The sequence below is a fragment of the Poromitra crassiceps genome (assembly GCF_964638095.1).
Source record: "Poromitra crassiceps genome assembly, chromosome: 23".
NCBI classification, from domain to species: domain Eukaryota; kingdom Metazoa; phylum Chordata; class Actinopteri; order Beryciformes; family Melamphaidae; genus Poromitra; species Poromitra crassiceps.
Genome location: NC_139639.1, coordinates 20,234,647 through 20,250,793, shown reverse-complemented (window position 1 = coordinate 20,250,793; position 16,147 = coordinate 20,234,647). Strand labels below are relative to the sequence as shown.

Below are 16,147 nucleotides of genomic sequence, written 5' to 3'. Positions count from 1 at the left end.
ACTCACTCAAGAGCTGTCACGTGACTGTTCAGCTCTATACCGGGCCGGAGTCCCATTAAACTATTTGAAGGCCTGATAATCTAGTGCTTATAAAACAAGTTTTCCTTTAAATAAGGGAATAAGGTTTCCCATTAAATAAAGAAGTATCCTATGAATCGACCATTTAAGCCACTTCATTTTTTACACTTGCTCAAATTTAGCCTGCCTATAGAGCCTATATGTCACAATGCATGAGTGAGAGGGATTTATGACATCACTGATGATGTCACAATGGAAGTTGAGCAATTGTGCACCATAGGCCCTCGAATTATAGTAGTAGACTACTAATATAATTAGTATAAAGTAGAGAGAAGCTCATGCACAGTTGTGCACAGAAAGAGTTATGACATCACTATGTCACTATTTATGACATCACAAATTATGTCGTCACAATGCATGAGTAGAGACATCATCACTGATGTCACACATGATGACAGACATATACCACTCGAACTTTATTATGTAGAGAAGATTATCGGTTATACAGTACAGTATTCCAACTAAACCAAACCAAAAGTGCTTGAATGCGTCTTACGACTTTAGACAGTACGACGGAGCCTACGTGGAGTACTTGAAGGCAGCATATCGCTTCAGTGGGCCGGGCTTCAGGCACAGGCATCCGGGGTCATCTGAAACATGGCGTGGAGAGGATGTGTGGTAAAATGGACCAAAACACAGTTCAGATCCACCAACACAGCTTCGGGAAGCTCCAGGTGAGCAGAGCCGACCTCCTGCACGGTTACAAACCAGAAAAACACGTATTAAATCTGTGCCCGTCTTTTGTTTTCCAGTAACGTTAGCGTGCGAGTTACCTAATCGTTCCATCTGTCATTGTGAATATATTGCTGCTGGAGCTCATTCTGCATGTATCGATCCATCTATTACTGACTCACCTATTTTCCTTAAAGTCTGGCACACACTATGCAATGCTCAAATATAGGCTACAACAGGCAGGCGTTTGGAAGTAACTGATTACATGTAATCAGGATTAAAACATTTTGAACTGTAATCCCTTACAGTTTAAGAATAACTGTAATCAAGATTACAATTACATTTAGTAAAAAAGAAGATTACTAGCAGGATTACAGTTTAAAATACATTTATTCTATTTATTGTATATTTATCCAAGTATTAACTCTCCTTATTGTCTACTTTATGTTTGATATCATATGGTGCAAATAAATAAAACCTAAAACCCTGGAGGAAAAAAGACACACTTGGAAAAAACACACTTTGCTCTTAAAAATGCCCAGTGTACCCAGAAAATAAATGACTAGTAGAAACCATATCACTGTAATCCGAAGATGGAAGTATTATTATTGTTATTGTAGCCTATTATTAATTAGAAACAGGCAAGACTAGATAGATTGGAAAGTCTGCTGTAACCAACACACACGGTCTGAAATTAGTATTACAGAGCTGTTTTTTGTCCTCCTGAGGACCATGCACCTGGAGTCAAATGCAGGAAATTTGTTAAAAAGCAATCTAAAAGTAACAGAAAGTAACCAGTTACGATATATGGATTATGTTACTGATTACAATTTTAAAGTAACCCTCACAACCCTGACAACAGGGCCTATATTGCCAAATGGTTGAAACAAAATCGCCGCCATGTTGGGGCACAGGGGGAAAAGGCTATGGGATTTCAGAATGGGCTTTTCAGCAAAATGTATGAAATAAGGTCTGGTAAACACAAGCTTATGGGAGTGATAATTTGTGTTCAGCAGGATGATCTTCACAAACGCGGACCGCTTTTATGACTTTTTCTGTTCTCTAAAAATAAAAAATACAACAAAAAAACGCTTTAAAAGTCATAAATGCTGGTCCACATTGTGAAGATTATCCTGCTGAACACAAATGACCACTCCCATAAACTTTCGTTAGCCACAGACCTTATTTCATGCATTTAACCGAAGAACCCCTTCTAAAATCCCATTCACTTTTCCCCTGACGAACCGAAGTGCTACGGTACTTCAGGACTCATTCCTGCAGTACTCTATGGACTTGTCAGTGATAGCCTACTTACCTGCCCTCAATTAAAGGCAATCAAGAAAAACAATCAACAACAATTAAGCTGGCTGATGTGCTCAGCATGTGCACTAATTGTGATTGTGGGTTGATTAAAGTGTAACCGTAGTCCCTCCTTTGTCCCTGTGATTTTCTACAGGCTCAACCCCTACAGCCAGCAGAGGTGCGGATTCCGTCGGGAAGCCAAGAGGCCAGACACAAAGAAAGGGGATGTCACCAAAGACTCAAACCCCACACCCCTAGAGGGTGTTGATGGCACGCCAGGCAAGGCGGTGTCCCCTCCACCGGGGCCTCCGGCTCCTGTCAGAGTCCCCCGGCCCACGCTGTTCAAACCTCTGATGTTCACAGTAGGGGTAGGTCCTCCCATTTCGCTGTTCATTCTCCTGCTCTGACTCAAGCCAGAAACGAGATGCCGTGAAGAGGTATGGCAAAGCATGGCGTGCCTGTTGTTGTTGTCTGACTCCATTTCAGTTTACAGGCTGTTCCTTCGGCGTGGCGGCCATCTTACAGTACGAGTCACTGAAGTCAAGAGTTCAGACTGCAAAGGAGGAGGCAGAGTCTGAAAAATCGCTACAGGTGAGGGTATAGGCTAATGATGTAAACCGCTATCTCTCTGTTAGTTTATATCTGCTTCAGGTGTTGCGACCAATACAACTATATTAGCTGCAATACAACTGTAACTGTAAATAACTATATTGACTTACGGTGATTGATTACTTCCAGGGGTCGCAGGACATGACGCACTGGCATAACTGGTGGAACCAGCTGACAGACTTCCAGAAACAGCTCATCCTACTGATGACCACGGTAGATGACTTCTGGAGCAGCCTCACAGAGGGACAGAGGACTGTTACTGGTAACACATTTCAGAAGCGCACGCACACGCACAAACACACACAAACACACACACACACACACACACACACACACACACACACACACACACACACACACACGCACACGCACACACACACTCATAACATGATAACACACTTTCACTCACTTTCTAACTCTGCCGCTTGGTCAAACGTGCAGTCAACCAGATTGAATGGCTATCATCATCGGGCACCCTGTTTCTTTATAGTCACTAGCTTTCCTTATTACCATTTCCCAGGTATTATAGCGTTAAATGCTGTAGTTCTGTGCTGCTGGCGGATTCCCTCCATGCAAAGATCCATGATAAAGTACTTCACTTCCAACCCAGCATCCAGTGAGTATGCCCTTTCTGCCACTTTTACGAATATATATATGTATGTGTGTGTGTGTGTGTGTGTGTGTGTGTGTGTGTGTGTGTGTGTGTGTGTGTGTGTGTGTGTGTGTGTGTGTGTGTGTGTGTGTGTATATATATATATATATATAGTGTACATCTTCACATAGTATCAACTATGTGAAGATGTACACTGTTTGTTAACTGTGAAGTACGCAGGTACAAATGACTTCTTATTAAATTTATATATCTTTAAACTCTAAGCAGCTAATTTTTTCGCTTCGTTATTATAGTTGCCTGCTGAGTTGCCTTGGTCCACACCTTTTTGTGCGTTCCTATATATATATAGTGTGTAATATATACAGTATATATATATATATATATATATATATATATATATATATATATCCCCTATTTCCGTTCATCTTTCTCTCACACCAGAAACAAAGTGCCTTCCAATGATCCTGTCCTGCTTTAGCCACTACTCCATCATCCACCTGGTGGCCAACATGTATGTCCTGTGGACATTCTCCTCCAGCATTGTCTCTCTCCTGGGGAGGGAGCAGTTCCTTGCAGTCTACCTCTCTGCCGGTGAGTATGACAAATAATACATAGGGAAATTCTGCTATGAAGGAACAATGTGAGATGGTGATTGTGAGACTGGGAAAGGGGGAGGGAGATGGGAGTGAATTTTGGTGGGGATCATCTTTCTCTGTTCATGGATGTGTGCTGGTTGGGAATTTTCATATATCCCCCCCCCCCCCCCCCATTTTTATAACTTGACAGTCCAGTGAACACTGCACCGCATTGGAATCTGTCCAGATCGATACCACTTCCTTGGCTCTTAGTAGGGGAAGTAACAATCATATCCGATATCCTAGATTGCTTTTGGCAACGAGAGAGCAGTTATTTGCAGCGTACCTCTTTGCCAGTAGAAAATGAAACTGTTCTTGGATCAAAATAGAACCTAGAAGGGCACTTGGAGAGTGCAGACCTCTGCCAAGGCCAATAGTTTGTGTTATAATTGCTTGTTCGTGAGGCTTGTTATTCGGATCCCAAATGTAATGGGTCCTTCCTTGGCCCATGCTACACCCTTCCACCAAGTTTCATGAAAATCGGACCAGTAGTTTTTCCCGTAATCCTGCTGACAAACGAACAAACAACACGACCTCCTCGGCAGATGTAACAAAGGATGGGGAAGAAAAAAAGAGTTCTACCATTGTGGTGGTAGCAGACAGACAGCATGTTATTTTTATAAAAAAAAAACTTTTACAATGTGCAGATTAGAGTATATTGTATAGTAGATGTGTATATAGTCTATTGAAGCATTGACACATAGGTGGATAAATAAGTTGTGTGATGGACTTCTTCTGCACTGCCATGCCTCATCCTCAGTCTGTGTATCTTCAGGTGTGATCTCCACCATGGTTAGCTACGTGTGTAAGGCAGCCACTCTACGTCTGCATCCCTCGTTAGGGGCGGTGGGTCACTGCTAAAGTCTTTTGACTTCTCTTTTTACAGTTGAATACAAGTGGAACACAACGACTCCAAACATTTTGACGTCTCTTTTCTGTGTGATCTTCAGTCAGGTGCCGTCATGGCAGTCCTGGCTGCCGTCTGCACAAAGATGCCAGAGGCCAAACTGGGCATTATCCTCCTCCCCATGATCACCTTCACAGCAGGGAATGTAAGTGACACACTGTCTTATCTGTATGTGTGTACATGACATGTTATTAAGTGTGTGTGTGCATGCTTGCGTGCGCGCTCATTAAAGGTACATTCAGCGTTGTTCTTGTGTTAAAATAAGTGTTAAATGGCTCTATATTCTGACAGCAATCACTGAAATAGAGTGTTTGGTCAGTGACTTGAAATCCCCAACCCCCCGCTGTCCTCTATCTCTCTCCTGTAGTCCTTGTATAAAAATAGGTGCCGACCTCAAACTATCCAATCAGAGAAAAGTTGACATTTTCTGGGAAATGGAAGGTCAGATCGCGATGCCTACGACTATGTATTTTTTCACCCCGAATCCAACGCCGCCATCCGTGAGTCTCTACGAGTTACGGTTGCGGAGATACGTCCACCCTGCATGTAGGACTACAGGAGAGAGATGGAGGACAGCGGGGGGTTGGGGGTTTCAAGTCACTGACCAAACACTCTACTGTATTTCAGTGATTGCTGTCAGAATATAGAGCCATTTAACACTTAATTTAACACACAAACATCGCTGAATGTACCTTTAATCTGGCAGTGGGTCTGTTTAGGTGTACGTATATACTTGCAAATTTGTATCAGTAGTAGTAAAGTACAAGTAGTAAATTACTCATCTGATCTGATCTGTTTTCACTGCAGGCAACAAGTGTAAAAGAATGTCTGTGCATGAACAAAGGGGATAGAGTCCAGTGTGTGTGAATGAATGTGTAAGTATGCATGTAAGAATGCATGGTAGAGAGATGTTTATGGTTTGTGCTGTGCAGTGTGTGGTGTGTAACGTGGACTTCTTCTCATCGCTCCGTCTTTAGGCTTTGAAAGCGCTCATTGCCATAGACACAGCGGGACTTATTATGGGATGGCGGATGTTTGATCATGCAGCTCACCTTGGCGGAGCCCTCTTTGGAGTGTGAGTTGCCAGTTTTGACTTTTTGGCGTTGTGTAGGTGGTACTTGCAGCAACCCATGTTAAGGGCTTGTCCAGGGGTGGATTCGAACTGCCGACCCTCGGGTTGGGAGTCCAGCATGTTAACCGCAACACCAAGAGAGCTAGCTCCCTTGGCGGAGCTGGTTAACATGCCTTTATACCTGGGGAGTGAGTTTAACCAATCCACTCGCTACCACTCGGGACTCACGAGGAATCTGCGCTGACTCACCCCCTTAAACTCACTCCACACCCGGGTCACGGCACCAATGTAACGGCGTTGTGTAGGTGGTACTTGCAGCAACCCATGTTAAGGGCTTGTCCAGGGGTGGATTCGAACTGCCGACCCTCGGCTTGGGAGTCCAGCATGTTAACCGCAACACCAAGAGAGCTAGCTCCCTTGGCGGAGCTGGTTACATGCCTTTATACCTGGGGAGTGAGTTTAACCAATCCACTCGCTACCACTCGGGACTCACGAGGAATCCGCGCTGATTCAACTCGGTTACATACACACTAGGGGTGGGGGAAAAAATGGATACACCATATTACTGCGATATTTTGCCTGACGATATTGTATTGATATTTGGACGCCAAGTATCGATATTAAAAAAAATATATTGGCGATATCACAATATCGCAATACTATCGTATCGTGACTCAAGTATCGTTTTAGTATCGTATCGTGGGCATCTGGTGATTCCCACCCCTAGTACACACACACACACACACACACACACACACACACACACACACACACACACACACACACACACACACACACACACACACAAATATAGAAATTGAATTAAGGAGAGCCTGAGACAATTTGCTGCTTTTTAACCCTGCAGCCATTTCAAATGATATGCCATCTCTAATAATAAGAAATACAAAGTGTTTCATGTTTGAGTAAAAAAGTAGCAGCCTCGTCTGTCGTTTTACCATCTGAGGTTTCCTTGCCTCTCAGTCATGGCTGATATGGATTTCTTAACAGGGGAAGATGAGCCATCGATAGCTTCTGGTTCTAACATATTATAAGGAACGCATGCGCAAAACGTGAGTACTCAGCCGACGCAAGCTGTCTGCTGACATACTGTAGTAAACCTGTGTAGACCGAGTAGTCTGAGGTCATAAATCGCCAGTCCACAAGGGGAAGCAAAGCCAATCTGATGCTGGAGATGTTGTCTTTCCTTTCATGTTTTTTGTCAGTGAGTGCAAAAAGGTTACAGGCACACTAAAATGCGTTCCTGTCATACATGTAGCCACAGATAAATTCAGCCAGCTGTTCTTCAAAGTCTGGCGCATCGTTATTTGTTTATACAGGTAGTAACGCCCTCATTGACCTCAAAGGTCAAATAAAATAAAATTGGTAGGTCCGCCCTTGGCTGTGATTTACATTTAGTGTCCCTACCTGACATGCGTGATATTGCACTAGACGTTTGCGTCACATTACAAATTGTTGCCCTATTTGCTACGCAAGGATGCGAGACACATCCTGTGCTTTGCTCTTTGCGCATGCGTTCCTTGCGTGTGGTATGTTAGAGCCCTTATACCAGGAGCATAATGTGAAAAAAATAAAAAATAATCGAAACTCTTAACTAGTCGTAAGAAGGGGGGGGGGGAATTCAAATCAATTCAGGAGACAAAGAAGTTAGCATTTATGGCTCAAATCCCAAGACATTTTGCGAAAGAGTTAATAGTCTGTCTCAAACAAGTGATGAAAGCATCAAAATGGAATCTGAATTTTGTTTGGAATATAACATATATAACATAACATAACATACACTATAACAATAACATTTTGACTGTCCCTCTGTCTTGTGCTACAGATGGTATGTAACATATGGTCACAAAGTGATATGGAGAAAGAGGGAGCCTCTTGTGAAGCTGTGGCACAACATCCGTTCTCAAGGTGCTGGTGGAGGCAGGCCTGGTGGTGGTGGTGCGGGGCCCTGACCTCTGGGACTCTGTGACGGGCTGCTGGCCGGGTCCCTTTCTGGAAGAACTGTGGTACACAGTCCCTGCTACGTTACTCACGGAGTAGTATGGCATTACATTTTATTGTTCAAAGACATAGTTTTTCAATGAATTGTTCAGGGGCCTGTACTAATGAGCTCGATGAACAGATCCAGGCTATATTCCCTTGATCTGGAGTGACCAACTCTAACAATCGCATTTGGGCTGAACGGTCCTACAAAGCTGGTTATCAACTCGGTCTGTCAACCCAGGATTTCCCTATCCAGCTATGTGGCCATGCACACGAAAGAGGCGTGGTTTGTAACAAATAGCCAATCACATGCAACATGGACAGATCCAGAGACACGCTGCTTCATCTCCTCATTCATTCAATCCGTATGAAAGTGTGTATCTATTTTTACAGTCAAAGTGTATTAATTAGCGGAGGTTTACTGTATGTCAGAATCAAAATCCTGGTATATTCACCTACACGGCATGAATTCACCCTCAACTCAATAAAACCTCTGCATGTCTTTTTTGCGAGTGCAAGGTCATGTGTAATCCCAGTTTAAATGTACAACATCGGTATGAAGCTTTAGACACGTCGGCTCAATGGATAAATGTCTCGATCAATCATGATGTGATGACGCACTGATGGAACATCATTCCTATAATATTGGCGATTATAGCCTAATATTTCTGAATGAGCAGGATCATGTCGCAGCTGCAGAATGTGGAAACTGATTTATTTCTTTACTATTATCAGATGATTTGGATAAGATGAGATGAAATCCCTGTGGGGAAATTAGATTGTTAGACAGCAGAAGTAGGGATATGATTCAGCAGGGAAAGGATGTAGAATATAAACACCAAAATGTAATAGCCTAGAAATAGGCGAAAGTAATGACATATTCCAACAGGAAGCCATTAGACCTAATTATAGGATGATGAGCCCTAATATTTCCTGCTGACATTTTCAACACATGGCTATCAGGAAGAAATGGATAACTGAGTTCCTCTCTCAAGAAAGACAAATTGGACACAGTGGGAATATTTTTCATTGATAAAATAAGTCATTTGTGGACACTTTTCTACATTCATAAAGTTGGCCTCGTTCTTCGGGGCAGCGGTAATGGAATATGAAATAGCCAACAGTGAACCAAACACTGTTGGGAATCCAATTAAATAACGTCGGTGCAATTCAACTAACATTAATCCATAAAAACATGGTCAATTAAGTAGCCTATATCTTCTATATCGCCAATATAATAGGTAAGTTATTATGGAAAACAAAGTGATTACACGTTGCCCTGCGAAAAGCACTTCACTGTCAGTTAATTCAAGAGTAGGCGTTCATAATGGGTTTCCGTTTTTTATTGTGATCTTCATTTGAATACAGTATATTTTCCATATTAGGATATGGAAACCTGTGATTGGTCTGAAGGCAGTCCTCTGATCTGCTGAACTTAACCTGCTCCAAAGCAGGTGTCATGCAGCATAAGTTGCCATGGCAATGTAACCAGGAGTGTAGTGCTAAACACAGAGGTGGGTAAACTATCCAAGGTGAGTGTTCCCACCTTGTTTCCCCTCATTGATTGATACAGTTCATCTGAAAATGGGCGAGTAAACTCTGTGCCTCATTTCAAAGAGCCACTATGCCCCTGAATCTACCCCGGTAAGAAGTGAACCAGCTTCGTAGGATGGCAAACCCAGGGTTAAACCTGAAGTTACCTCGCTGACCACTAATCTCGCTTTGTAGTACAGGTCCCTGGTGGTACAATCCAGATGCTCTCTGTGGTAGACTGATGGAGTAAATAAATTATTTATAAGAAATGTATAATCACGCCTACTAATGAGATCACCATGAAAGATACTCTGTTTTCCAGGTTAATTTCATGGGGACTTGGACTTTAACTCATTGATACCTAAGCGCGCGCTCTAGAACGTCATTCTAAACCTAATGCGCGTTTGAAAACAAATATACAATATAGAATGTTTTGAGCTGGAGGGAGTACGATCCCCAGACTTCAGCTCGCCCATTTCCCATTCAGATTACTGAGGGATCTCATTAGTTTGTGATCACGCAGGAAGCTGGGGTGCTGATCCCATTCGTTGATGTGGTCTTGAAATTACTGAATTTGAATGTTGTAATATGTATTCCATGGGATGCTCTTGTAATGCTATTAACATGGGAATAAACAATTGGGGTTTATCAGAGGCTTTTTTGTATGTTTTCCTATACAGAAACGAGGGATATTCAATTGAAACAAGAACTATACTATACACATATTCAGTGGCCACTTTATTAGGCACACCCTATCTAGAAGCAGGTAGAACTGTTTGGCCTTCAGTGTAGCCTCAATTCTTCAAGGCTTGGATTTTAAAAGGTGCCAAAAACATTCCATTGGGATCTTGGACCATGCTGACATGACAGCATCACTCAATTCCTTGGAGTAAGGTTGCTCTCATGCTCCTGAAAGTCAGCATTCCCCACACAGTACACCACCACCAGTCTGTACTGTTGAGACCAGGCAGGATGGAGACATGGATTCATGCTTTTTCATGATCATTCTGATGAGGATTCATTGGACCATTAGCTTCGATCATCCAAGTTTGGTGATCATGTGCCAACTTTAGCTTCGTCCTCTTGCTCTTAGCGAACCAGCGTGGAACCCAGCATGGTCTTCTGCTGCTGTAGAACATCTGCTTCTACTGTAGGTGCAACCAAATGTGTGTTCTGAGATGACCTGCACATCACTGGTTTACTGAGATGTTATTTGCATACTTGTGGCCCACCTATTAGTTTGAAGAAGGCTTGCCACTCTCCTCTGCCCTCTCATCAATTGGAGATGTTCACCCTCAGGACTGCAGCGGACTGGATGTTTTGTTATCTGTAAACTCTAGACACCGTAGTGCAGAAAATATGGGACAGACTTTTCCGAGTGCTGCAACAGTGTGGCAAGAACAAGCATGCCACATTCAACATCAATTAAATCAAGCACCTTGCCCAATGCCCATACATTCATATTTAGCTTAACAGTTTCCCAACCTATCCACATCCAGCATGGTGTTAGATTTACATGTGACTCACTTTGTAGAGGAGTGAGTTGTTCGCATAAACGGAGAGGTGGCCCCAATAAAGTGGCTATATCGCTTTTATCCTTCTGTTGGAAGCAAAAGCATAAATTCAAAGCATCATTGAATGTGAGATTGTTGTCATGGAGTAGCTTGTGTCAGAATAAAGATGTACAGAAAGAAAATTATAGATACCTCATTGCTGCTTCCTGATCTAGAAAACTGTCTCCTGCATTTATGTTTTTGTACATTTTGACATCTTGGAATAAGTACAATAAAATTCCTTATTCAGCAACTTAACTGTTGTCATTGATCTGCTTACGACTACACAATGGTTGCCACAATGATTGGTGGAAAAAAGCCAAGTTTTGGCAACTATTAAACTCATTCAGTCCTTACAGCGTACTTGGGGCCAGTGGAGGCACGTGGTACTGCTGCCACAGAGGTGAAGAGCATAGTCTTCTTTCACGACTAGTTGCATCAGGGATAGGTTTTTCCTGGATTTTGCCCATCATTTGATTATTCAGTCATTCAATAATACACCTCAGGATTTGGGGGAATTTCCCCTTGTCAACTATGAATTGATCCATTCTGTTCACAGATACAATGAAAAGCTGGGTTTATTGAAAATCTCATAATACATCGCTACAAGTATGACATACAATTTCAACAAAACCTTCTCTCCAAGCCTTTAAGCAAAAACAATGAAGCAGACAAAGTGAAAAGAAGAAATCAGTACTGGGGGGGTGGGGGTGGGGGTGGGGGGGGGGGGGGGTCTGTAAATTTAAGAAATATTATCGCCATCAACAGCATGTATAACGGTGCATAGATCATCATGTCACACTTATTATATTCACATAGAGTATGTTCAGGGGTGTAGTGGTAAATACAGAGATGGGGAAACTACCCAAGGAGTTCAGTTTACCCACCTTTGATACAGTTGATCTGAAAATAGGTGAGTAAACTATCTGCCTCATTTCAAAGAGGTGGTAAACTGTTTACCCTCCACTACGCCCCTGAGTATGTTAGTTTTGAGGCCAAAAATCCCCCAAACATTTCCTGGATTTACAGAAACTGTCTAAACAACTCAAACAAAAAGTGATACATTCATACAGGAAATTAAACATTTCCATGGGACTGCATCTGTAGGCTAGTATAAACCATGGATACAAACAGGCAAATTGTCAAATCAGATGTAAGGCTGACATCTGCTGGCTTTTTAAAGTAATTGCACTACAAATCCACCAATAACAGTTGTAAATGCTGAGGTAAAGGCAGCTTTGGCAACAATAAAAAAAAATCTCTAAAGTACTTATGTCAGTACTGATTCACACTGAGCCATCTGTGGAAGTCGGCCATAGTCTTGCTGATGCCATGGCGAAACTGCTCCGTACCATGAAACACAGAAAAGGGAAAGACTCAACAAATTAAAAGACACAAACTAGCTAACTATTTGTATGCACCTGATTCACGACTCAAACCATAGGTATACTATATGGCACCCTCTTCTGAAACGCTGTCATCGTACCACTACTGGCTTTGTTTACATAAATAAATACATACACTATTGGATTGCAAAGAATTTGTATCACTTTGAAATATATTGTCAGCAAATTTTTATATAAAGACTGACAGTATATAACACTTAAAGGTTGAATTTTGAAATGTACACATTTTTGAAGCTGTAAATGGTTTGTCTGCATTTTTATGGTTTTCCATCCACAATTCAAACTCTTCTGTAAACATCAGCTGTAAACTGCAGACTGAGGGTCCAGGGTATCAACTTCAACCTGAGGCCTGACATATACACTGCCAGTCAAAGGTTTAGACACACCTGATTGAATGTACTATGTTTTTCATGATCTTGAAGCCAATTTGAAGCCGATTTGAAAGGTTTATGCTTAAGCCTTAAATGTTTGAAATTAATTTTTTAAGATAAAGTTAAGGCCTAATGTATGAATTTCTTTCCAAAGCCTTTTCCTTTCCATCAAGGCAACTAAAAAGAATAAGATAGAAGAAGATAGTTTTGACTTGTTTAACCCTTTTTAGGTCACAGAATAATTCCATCCGTGCTATTTAATACTTTTGATGTCCTTACTATTCTTCTAAAATGTGTAAACAGTGCAAATACTGAAAGATGGGTGTCCAAACCTCTTGACTGATACTGTAGTGTACCTTGTGACATGATGTTAGCCAAACATCACAGACTTACCTGAGTGCCTCCTGAGTCTACCTTCGCTCTCTCCATGCCAGTCATCGCCCTCCCGCCCCCGCCGCGGGGGCTCGTCCTCAGCCCCTGCTCTTGTGGTTGGCGTAGCTCGGGAAGCCAAACTGACACAGCATCAGGTTAGAGAAGCAGAGTGGCATGGAGCCATAGATCTGCACCAGTTTGTTCAGACAGTACGACCTCTGGAGCAGGTGTTCAGGACGATGCCACATGCCCAGGTACCCGCTGCTCGCGTCCTTCTCCAGGTTACGGAGGTCCACAGGCTTGACGAAAACTCCCGAGGGCCTGCTGGCGCTGCCGCTGGGCCCGGAAGAGCTGGACAACCTGGACTGTTTCCCCAAATATAGCGCGACAGCAAAGTTCATGGCAATGTCATCGCAGTTCTGTGTTTCGTCCACCAGCGCGTGCACTGTCTGAGGTTGGTCTTGGAAGAGCTGCAGGTAGCGGTGGTGGAAAAAGGCAGCGCCAATCAATACCATGGAGTATCTGCAGTGGATGGATTGTGATAAATAGGCAGAAAAATGTCTCATCAGAGGAGAATAGAAAACCAGGGGACTGGCTAACACAAAACATGTTGGTACATTATATGTAGGGCCATGTAAAATCCCCCCCCCCCTCCCAAATTCCCTTGGTCTTTTTGTCAAATTCTTATTTTTTTTAGGGGTTAGGATAGGAAAAAAAAGACGGCTCTCAGATAGCCTCTCCAACGCAAGACCGAGGCCCCTCTCAAAACACCCCAATCGAAAACTGAATTATTTCTCTAGGCATATTTTAGAATGATTAAATCATTTTGGTTACTACAATATTTAAGTCTAGGTTTGATTTTGAGTTTAGGCCTACTTTTATCCATTTCAGAAAAAAAGTCTGCATTGCGGAAATCATGAGACCCTAATTATGATACAAAGGCTCAGGAGCAATACAGAATTAGCCAACACTAGTCAGAAGAGTAAATTGGGGTGACCTACCTGTCACCTCCACCCATTTCTGGGTCCTGCAGCTCAAAGCTGCCGTAACTATACACTCCTCCTGCCGTGGTGACATGTTTTCGGGGGACAAACCCAACTATCTGGTCTGGAAATTGCTGTGGAATAAAACATAAAACACCTTATGTATATGGTAAACATTGTATGTGTATGGTACAATTAAGTGCTACATAATGTTGTATTTTAAAGTACATCATCTATGTCTGTTAGACCAGTGTAATCCAGATGCAGGCCTACAGGATAGCAATCAGTTTAATTTGCATTGTCCTCGAAGGATGCAATTACCTTCCAGACAGAGAAAGCAAAGCTGATGTCAGGAACGCTGACCAGAGTGTCATCATCCAGCATCAACACAGCTGAGGATCAGAACAAAGAGATACTGTAGCTACTCTTGTTATAAATCATCATAGAAAACAAATTCTCATGGGGAGGGGGCGGGGACAAAAAGTCAGAGACAGACAAAACAAACACTACAGTGCCATTGGAATGTACAAAACACATTTACAATACAGGCTAAAAGCCGAACAGACATGCTCACCATCAGTATCAATCTCAGGGAATGGTTGTAGTCTATTGCGCATCCGATTGGTACTCTCCTCCTTGAAGACCACAGGCACAGGATGGGGCCCCAGGGAGCCCCATAACTTTTGGGGGGTCTGCTCTCCGACATTGTTCCAGACTATGATAATCTGCTTTAGGCGAGGCACTGCCTGGTAATGGTTGAGGAGTTTGAGCAGCACATCTGTGCGGTTATAAGTTTGGATGATGATGGTAAATCTCTCCTCCCCTTCCCCGGTCGTGTCAGCACGATGGCCTGGTGCGGGATTCTCCCTGATGGCGGTCGCCCTACGCAGCACTCCCAGGACACCGAGGCCTCCCCGGTCCTCGGCAGCGGGCAGCAGAGCCGTCAGGGCTGCACCAACCAGAAGCAGCAGGAGGATCGGCCAAACCAGATAGGCTCGCCGGAGCCCCAGCCAGCCACGGGGGACCCTGGAGCAGAGGAGACACGTAGATGGAGATCAGTGGTTCTCAAACTTTTTCACGTCAGGGAGACCTGGTGCCATGGCATGAGTCCGATACCTCACGAGTCCGACACCTCACGAGTCCGAAAAAGAGGCTAACTTCCCCCAGACCCTAACCCAAAACCTAACCTCTCCCACCCCCACGCCTAAACCTAACCTCCCCCAGACCCTAACCCAAAACCTAACCTCTCCCACCCCCACGCCTAAACCTAACCTCCCCCAGACCCTAACCCAAAACCATGAGGTGTCGGACTCGTGAGGTATCGGACTCGTGAGGTATCGGACTAGGGGGCAGTCCCCGGGAGACCTAAGCTGACACAATTAGACCACAAACCCCCATTTGATAAGATTTTGTCCCAGGGTCCCCCACCGCTAAGATTGTTTTTGCTTTTAGATGTTTAAATAGCATACAAAAAGTGTATGAAGCCCATGGCCAAAATAGTCATACTTGTTGATGGAATTATACTGAAAATAAACTATTCCTCTTTTTGCTGGAGGGACCCCGGCTGGAACCCTCTCAAGGACACCTGGGGGGGGGGGGGGGGGGTCCCTCACTTTAAGAACCACTGCATTATCCCAATACATAACTCAAACACTCCGTCTGCAACCACCGTGGAAGCTAACATGGGCTATATCACTGTACTAAAATGAGAATGCCATTACATTTTATCATTGAGTTATATTGTGTAACCACGGATTTTATGTCTGTTTTGCCATGCAACGATTTTGTTACGTCCCTGTTGTTGTTAAATCCTATCGACATAAGACAATTTCTCACAACTCTTTGTCAAGTTTACAGCTAACGTTACCCGATACAGATATGCAGCTTACTCGCCAAAATGAACAGCACCCGCTTTTCTTTCTTTCCATAACTGTCTTCAAGCAAGTAACTTACCTCATCGCTGGTGTTACAAAACAAGTCGTTTAATCCACACGACCCGCCATATTGGCTTTCTGTGGCTGTGCTGAGGCTGGAAACTGT

General features: G+C 43.2%; 2 protein-coding genes across 2 annotated transcripts; one reads left to right on the top strand and one right to left on the bottom strand.

The window, feature by feature from the left end:
* Nucleotides 1-641: 641 nt before the first annotated feature.
* On the top strand, nt 642-9,987 carry parla (presenilin associated, rhomboid-like a). Its single transcript, XM_083658867.1, has 10 exons — nt 642-752; nt 2,207-2,420; nt 2,539-2,643; nt 2,791-2,923; nt 3,182-3,277; nt 3,716-3,865; nt 4,685-4,755; nt 4,860-4,961; nt 5,794-5,891; nt 7,732-9,987. Exons 1-10 carry the CDS (start codon nt 676-678, stop codon nt 7,856-7,858), a joined length of 1,173 nt encoding a protein of 390 aa, XP_083514993.1. The 5' UTR covers nt 642-675; the 3' UTR covers nt 7,859-9,987.
* Nucleotides 9,988-11,552: 1,565 nt separating this feature from the next.
* Nucleotides 11,553-16,147, bottom strand: extl2 (exostosin-like glycosyltransferase 2). The gene is made up of 6 exons (XM_083658787.1): nt 16,061-16,147; nt 14,682-15,133; nt 14,429-14,499; nt 14,126-14,241; nt 13,146-13,646; nt 11,553-12,316 (listed from the first exon to the last, which is right to left on the bottom strand). The coding sequence occupies exons 1-5, from the start codon at nt 16,063-16,065 to the stop codon at nt 13,223-13,225; spliced, it is 1,068 nt and encodes a 355-aa protein (XP_083514913.1). The 5' UTR covers nt 16,066-16,147; the 3' UTR covers nt 11,553-12,316; nt 13,146-13,222.

Coding starts and splice junctions, on each gene's coding strand:
- extl2 (XM_083658787.1), bottom strand. Junction 14,500..14,681: donor CCCTGAGATTGATACTGATG/GTGAGCATGTCT, acceptor TCTGATCCTCAG/CTGTGTTGATGCTGGATGAT. Junction 14,242..14,428: donor TTGCTTTCTCTGTCTGGAAG/GTAATTGCATCC, acceptor TTTATTCCACAG/CAATTTCCAGACCAGATAGT.
- parla (XM_083658867.1), top strand. CDS start 676: ATGGCGTGGAGAGGATGTGTGGTAAAATGGACCAAAACACAGTTCAGA. Junction 753..2,206: donor ACAGCTTCGGGAAGCTCCAG/GTGAGCAGAGCC, acceptor GATTTTCTACAG/GCTCAACCCCTACAGCCAGC. Junction 3,278..3,715: donor CACTTCCAACCCAGCATCCA/GTGAGTATGCCC, acceptor CTCTCACACCAG/AAACAAAGTGCCTTCCAATG.